Source organism: Populus nigra, chromosome 7 (genome assembly GCF_951802175.1).
Source record: "Populus nigra chromosome 7, ddPopNigr1.1, whole genome shotgun sequence".
In the NCBI taxonomy this organism is placed as follows: domain Eukaryota; kingdom Viridiplantae; phylum Streptophyta; class Magnoliopsida; order Malpighiales; family Salicaceae; genus Populus; species Populus nigra.
In genome coordinates this window covers 5769224-5776314 of record NC_084858.1, presented here as the reverse complement: position 1 = coordinate 5776314, position 7091 = coordinate 5769224, and the positions used below count along the sequence as shown (strand labels likewise).

Below are 7091 nucleotides of genomic sequence, written 5' to 3'. Positions count from 1 at the left end.
TAATTAAAAAAAACCTATAAGCATTGCTTTTTCACTGTAGATCGTAAAGTGAATAAAAGGGTTAATAATTATAATTATTATAATATAATAGTCGAGATTCACTGCTTGAACCCACGGCAAAATGTCTCAGAAGCCACGTGGATTTTTAATATCTTTTAGAGTTTGTTTTAATAAAAAAAAACCCCTGCAATTTTACCACTCCAATTGACTGCCCGTTGTCCAGCAATCCCAACCTTCCAATAAGCTTACATCCAACGACTGGCGCTATGAAATGTACTTATCTGCACTGCAGAAGAGTGCACTGGATTAAAGAGGCATTCATAAAGCAATCACAAAATACAAAGGTCTAACATCAGTCCAAAAGAAATCACAATCTAGGGCTCTGTAAAAGAAAGAAAGTTTCCATTAATTACCAGTTGTAGGCTCTCTCTTCTTCTCTAATGGCGCCGCCTCCTGGACCTTACTCTGGTACCAGCACTCTCGCTTTGGTAATCTTTCTCACCCACCACTCTGTTTGTTTCCCTCGAAAATGCAAGAAAATCGAAAGTCAAAATCACCTCGATCTTAAAATTGATCTATCGTAGTCAATATTTTCATTTAATTATTTTTTGGGTTTTTTCAGGTGGCTCGTGTTTCTGCTTTCTCTTTGGGTCTCGTCTACGGGAGTGTGAAGCTGAAGTATCTCCAGGTACCTTTTTTTGTGTAGAAAGTCAACAGTCTGATGATTAAGAAGGGTTTATTTCTTGGCCAAGATGACTACTTTACCATGAATTATCTACTAAAATATTGGGAAGTGATAGTTAGCTTGAGAAATTGATGGGAAATGTGTTAATTAGATAGATAAGATAGTCTTGGATTTGTGAAAATGAACTCATTTGACAAACTCAGTAATATTTCTAAAGGCTGGAACAGGATTCTCTTGTGAAATGCTTCTAAGCTTGTTGTGTTTTTCATCATTTTATTGTTCTTGGTTTATATTAAGTAACTCTTTCACAAGGACATTCAATCTTTGCCATTTTCATGTATATTTGATGTGGTGTTTGCGACACTAGCACATTCATTTCACAATTCACACCACACTGAATCATGATTGGTATCATGATTTATTTGATGTGGTGTTTATGACACTTGCACATTCATTTCATGCCACACTGACTCTGTATCATGATTTATTTTGATCTATAAATGCTTACCCAGTGTCTTATTATTTCAAATGCAGGCAAAGGCAAAGTCACAAAAGAAAGCTGAAGCAAAGGCTCATCATTAAAAGAAAGAATTTTGTTGAATGTTGGTGTTGAGATTAACTGAGTTGACAAGAAATAATGCATATCAACGGCACTGTACCAGTCTTTCATCCTGGTGTAAAGCTTTTATGCACCTTGGCGCACTGCTTTTGTTTCTTTTAAGATCTTTTTCTACACAAGTTGATGACTTAGTTTGTGAGATTTATTTTCTTGATCAGCCACGATAGTTTTGTACTGCTCCATAACAATGGGTAAATGTTGGAAGATTGAATCATCCATTGATTAAAATAATGATCTGTCTTTGGGTATCTCGGTGCCCTTTTTTTTCTTTGTTTTGACAAAAGTTTTGATCCATTCTTTAGCTGTCATATTGATCAATGGAGTTGAAGTTTCAGTTTTTAGAGAATGCCCCCTTTTCTCTTTGATGTTTTCCCAATTATGATCACTTGATTTCCCCACCTCATTTAAGCCCCTCCTTTCTCATTTAATTAGTTTCTTTTCAGTTGGTCAGGAAAAAAAGAGTTTGATTCCTCTGTTTCTGAACAATTGTCTGGCGAGTTGTTCTTGCACCAGGCAAGACTGCGCTCCACATTGCTAACTGTACGCTTTCTTGCTGGAAGTGGACTTGTTTTGGGTGGTGCAAAGTTCAGTGCCCATAGCGGATGATCTGGGGTCTCACTGGCGGGCCTGGAAGTATCTTTCCTGCTATGAGAGGAACAGAAATGCAACGCATTTTGTTCGTCAGATTTTTTCATCGGGACTCATTAGGCATTGATAGGAATTTGTATCGCGTGAAAGGAAAAGTTACAGGTGCTTGCCAGTGAAATAGACCGGTCTTGTTAATTGGAAGCAAATCCATAATTCGAGGAGTGCTCTCCAGCAGCAAGTGTTCAGCGTAGAAAAGGACCACTGGTGGTTTTTTTTTTTTTTTATTTGATAGACAGGACCATTGGTCCATGTTTCAACTTCCCAATGAATTCGCCAGGACCATAAGCAAATTGATCATGCGATGCAAAATCAACTTCAACTATAAAGGAAGAAGTCATAAGCATAACCGAAAAACAAATTATATCGATCAGAATGATTCATTATTGAGTTGAAATTTGATTTAATCAATAGGTAAAGTTCTTAACTTTTAACCGTGTATTCTATTTATACCATTTCAAAAATAAAATAAAATTGCTTTAAATCAGTTTTATCAAATCTGCTTATAATTTCAAGTCATTTAAGCTTGTTTTTGTTTTAAATTATAATTTAAACTAGAAAGCCACTTTTCATAAATGTACTCCAACTGAACCTTAATTTGCCATCAAATGAAAACATCGATGAAAGCAAAATCATTTTATTCTCACGAGGCCAACACGATAACTAAACTTATTTTTCCAAATCACATTGTTTTAAGACAAATCAATGATAACGAACCGTAGTAGTGGTGGCATTTGAAGAGGTGACGAACTTCTTCAGTTTCTTGAGGCACTCTGATTCCTCCTGGTGATTCTATCGACTTGTTCTTATTCAAAAACTCAGCCCAGCCCGCTGGGGCTGGTTCCTCTAGTCTCAAGAAATCTGCGCAAACCAACCAAGAAATCGACTTGTCTTGTGATGATTTTTCTCACTTGGGAGTTGATAACACATGCAGTGTTACCTATTGGCTACTCCCACAAAGATTCATTTATAAGAGCACTCGCATCATGCTGTTCAACTGCTAGTACATTAGCTAAGCTAACAAATCTTTCAGATCACCAGCAAGAGTAACCTAAAACAGAAGCTGGGGATTTTGTTTTTATTTCCAATGCACGCACAACCCCGAGAAACCAATCAGTACATCAAAGTGGACGGTTTGCTCTAGATACAGTAGTTGGTAAGAGATGTCTATTGGCTTAACAAGTACGACAGAGACGGAACTTAAATCCCAGAAATATTGCGAGGGCCTCAGGATGGAGGAGAAACTTCAACCAAGGGCATACATCACGTGTGCAAGAATGAACATGAATCAGTTCTAGCGAAGCTATGATCAGATTAAGTGCAAAAGGTAAATCATATTCTTTATCATACAAATAAATTGCAGAGGAGTCCAGCATGAAAAAATCTCAGGCAACTTCACAGGAGAAAACATCGTCCAACTCTGACTCAGTTCAAAATCAATGATGCAAAAGCACCAGAAATCAAAAGCGTTAAGCATGCAAGATGTGGTATCATATGCTGGGGTATACTTTAGTATCATGGATTGATGCAACTCCCAGGCCATGAACAAATGCATAACAGAAAATGTACATTTGACACATGCATTACAATTTACAACTATGCTCACTATCCTAGATGATGCTAATTTATCAAAACCCACATTTCTGCACTTGTGTTCTAAGTTCATCCATCCAGTCATCACTGGACACAAAAGCTAAAGGGCATTCCAAAATTCCAACCACATCGGGCATTTGTGATTCTTCGAAGTAATGAAATAGATTCTTAAAATTGAGTCTTACGTTTCAAGGAAGTCTGCTCTTGATTTGCCAAAAAAACAAAGATCTAATCCCAATAAAAGTATCCATTTCAGCATTGGTGAGCAAAAATCATTATGCTTTAAGTTGAAAATCAATAAATAAAATGTAACCAGCTAAAAGTATCATCCTTCATAAGGAAATCACAAGCTGTGGGAAACTAAACTGGGACAAGCTTGGCTGCCTAAATGATATTACTGTAATAAATACATTCAGCTACAGAAGCAACTATTTGACATATATAATGTCTTCATCCGGATCATCACCCTCCCAATCCTCATCATATTGGATTGAATTGGAAGAGTCAGAGAGCTCGTCAACTTGACCTTCTGCATTATCTTTCTCAGCTTTTATCCTATCTAAAATTGCAATCACCTGAAAGGGTTAATTCAACCTATCAGTATCTGATGAGAACACGTCAGAAGAATTAAAAATTTATCCATAGAGATCATGCTCTGACTCTTAAATTGCCTAGATAAATACAAAACTTTCTGCAGCAAGAACTGTTCTTTCTCACCAAATTGATTGGAGAAAGAAATAGCTACAAATCCATTATCACAATTACCATTGCAGTATTATTAAGGAAAAGGCAACATGAACCCAGAGAATAAACACTGAAAGACGTTCACACTTGAATGTCACAGGAGTATTTTCCACATTAATGTAGCCTAGCCTACTCTGAGAGCTTTATTTAAACTATAAAGCAACATTATAGATAAGACAGAATGAGACTCCACATGATCAATCAGGATAATACAAAGCATTTTCCACTTTACCAGAACAATATTAGAACCAAGAGCAGAATGAATGGATCAACATTCATGAATTACATGTGCAAACATGGAACTGGGTTGACTTTTACTGACAGTGGAGATTTTTTTTTTTCGAGAGAAGTTGCTAAACTATATAACATTCCTGTTATACAATTATGACCCTATAAAGTAACATTGATAAAATGAAAAACAAGATATCGCAATCACTTACCCTGCTTCCTCTCTCCAAGCCTTCATCTTCTATAAACCGTATCTCAGGCGTCAACCGCAACTTCATGCGCCTACCCAACTGACTCCTCACATACTTAGCTTTCGACTTCAAACCAGCAATCGCAACCTCCTTCCCTCTATCATCTCCAAAAACAGAAACGTAAACCTTAACCACCTACAAAAAAGAACACAAAACTACAACTTACATCCGAATAAACAAAACCTAATACAGCAGTACACCTGAAAAATCTCACGAAAGGAAACAACCAGAGCAGAAAAGGTAAATAACATTCAACATCCCTCCTGGCAACACATTAAGTTCTACAACTCAAACTCACAAATTCTTGTATACACAAAGGGAAACTCTCATTAAACCATAATTTCAAAACTACCAAGCTTTGCAACTGATATTTGTTACCACTAGATACAACCCAACTCAAAAAAAAAAAAAAAAAAACAAAGAAGTCCTCAACTTTACCACACCAAGACACAAACTTTCTTCCAAAGCAATAATTTTCCACACAAATTAACAGAAACCCATTTCACACAAACACAAAACAAACAAAAATTTACCTGCAAATCAGCAGAAACTTCAACATCACTGATGGTAGTGAGAGAAGACAGGTACTTATCAGCACCTAAGGCAGCTTCAGGCAAAACAGCATACTGTAACACTTTATCAGTTAAAAGCATATCAGATAGCTCTCTTTGTATTTGTTTAGCTACCATTTTCACTCTCCTTGGATTTGCCATGCATTTTATTGTTGTCCCATACATAAATGGCTTTTGAAGATGAATTGGGACCGTTGATTTTGGTGACCGAATTGGGAATGAAGTGGAATAGAGGGTTGTGATTGGTAGGAAATTGGATTGGTAGGTTAGGAGAGGCTGAGGTTGGTGTAGAAGGTGACGGTGTACATTGATCATTGTGTCGAGGACTGTGGCTCTCCTCTCTGTGATTTTGCTGATGATTTCTTATTCTGTTTTTTGGGTTCTTACTTTTTCCTTTTTGGGATATCCAGTGTTCATGTCCAAGGGCATTTTGGGGATGTCGTTGAGAGGATATCACAAAGTCATCACTTGCGTTCCATTTCATTTGAAATGGATACTATATTTCCGAATTGTTTCAAAGTATAGGATTTATTTTTTAAAATATTTTTATTTAAAAATATGTTAAAATAAAAATTTTTATTTTAAAAAAATTATTTTTATATTAACCTATTAAAAAAGTCTAAAAACACTATAAAAATATTAATTTAAAATAAAAAATTTAAATTTTTTAAAAATATTTTTGAAACGTAAAAAGAAACGAAACCTTACAAATTAAAACAAATTATATTTTCTCTTAATCTCAATTTGTTTCAAAAATTCTGTCCAAATCATGATCGGAATGTTCTGGTTATGATCCGGCTAAGTAATGTTTTTTTTTTAAAAAAAAAAAATTTATTGTCTAGTTTTACGATATTTATTATATCTTTCAATTCAATTTTTGGATTAAACTAAAATTTTACAAAGAATCTCCTAACATATTATTATATCTCAAGTTGAAATTTTAGAGCAATTAGAGTACTTATGATATTTTTATAATTTTGTTCAAGTTTTTTATTTTATTTAGAAAAGTCATTTTATTGTATCATTTTATTTTGTTCAAAAAAGTCATTCAATTTCATCATTTAACAATGGATTTATTGGGAATGAAATTTTATAATTTATTTTGATTTACTTTATTTGGAGGTTATTTTAGTCTTAAGACTTGAATCCAAGATTTAGAAAGTTGACTCGAGTTATTCAATATGTTGTCATCTCAATATTTTTTTTAAAAAAATATGATAATTTTTTTTTGTAATCAAACTATATTTTTATCAATAATCCAAGTTATCTTTGGACTCATCAAATTAATTAAATTATACTAGTTCAACTCCCATTTTTTTACTTATATTTAAAATTTAAATTATATAATTTCAAGTTAATTTATTTAAAATTTAAATTGAAATTTATGTTCATTAAATTAATATTTTGAATTATATATATAACCTTGAAAACCCCAAAATAACACTCTAAAACACTCCAAAACCGAAACATATTATTGCAATTTGAACAAACATAACATCAACCAAAACAGAATTAACAAATAACCTAGAAAACCCCAAAATAACACGTAAAACCAAAACATATTATTGCAATTGAAAAAACAGAATACCACCCAGAACAGAATTAAGAACCCTGGGTCTAACGGTTCCGTTTTAAGTGGTAGGTACTATGGGCTATGGGTATAGGCCTTTGGAGGCAACACTAGCCAGTTGCTGGCTAGCAACTAACAAATTAATTAGCAAAGGCAAGCCATTTGTTGAAGAAGCACCATGGGC

At 34.3% G+C, this 7091-nt stretch overlaps 2 protein-coding genes across 2 annotated transcripts; one reads left to right on the top strand and one right to left on the bottom strand.

The window, feature by feature from the left end:
- Positions 1-329: 329 nt before the first annotated feature.
- On the top strand, positions 330-1552 carry LOC133698896 (uncharacterized). Its single transcript, XM_062122002.1, has 3 exons — positions 330-488; positions 623-688; positions 1220-1552. The coding sequence occupies exons 1-3, from the start codon at positions 441-443 to the stop codon at positions 1265-1267; spliced, it is 162 nt and encodes a 53-aa protein (XP_061977986.1). The 5' UTR covers positions 330-440; the 3' UTR covers positions 1268-1552.
- Positions 1553-3804: 2252 nt separating this feature from the next.
- On the bottom strand, positions 3805-5818 carry LOC133698815 (probable ribosome-binding factor A, chloroplastic). The gene is made up of 3 exons (XM_062121893.1): positions 5299-5818; positions 4727-4900; positions 3805-4117 (listed from the first exon to the last, which is right to left on the bottom strand). Exons 1-3 carry the CDS (start codon positions 5650-5652, stop codon positions 3971-3973), a joined length of 675 nt encoding a protein of 224 aa, XP_061977877.1. The 5' UTR covers positions 5653-5818; the 3' UTR covers positions 3805-3970.
- Between the last annotated feature and the right edge of the window lie 1273 nt (positions 5819-7091).

Coding starts and splice junctions, on each gene's coding strand:
- LOC133698896 (XM_062122002.1), top strand. CDS start 441: ATGGCGCCGCCTCCTGGACCTTACTCTGGTACCAGCACTCTCGCTTTG. Junction 489..622: donor GTACCAGCACTCTCGCTTTG/GTAATCTTTCTC, acceptor GGGTTTTTTCAG/GTGGCTCGTGTTTCTGCTTT. Junction 689..1,219: donor TGAAGCTGAAGTATCTCCAG/GTACCTTTTTTT, acceptor TTTCAAATGCAG/GCAAAGGCAAAGTCACAAAA.
- LOC133698815 (XM_062121893.1), bottom strand. CDS start 5,652: ATGATCAATGTACACCGTCACCTTCTACACCAACCTCAGCCTCTCCTA. Junction 4,901..5,298: donor AAGTTTCTGCTGATTTGCAG/GTAAATTTTTGT, acceptor TCTTTTTTGTAG/GTGGTTAAGGTTTACGTTTC. Junction 4,118..4,726: donor GCTTGGAGAGAGGAAGCAGG/GTAAGTGATTGC, acceptor TAACCCTTTCAG/GTGATTGCAATTTTAGATAG.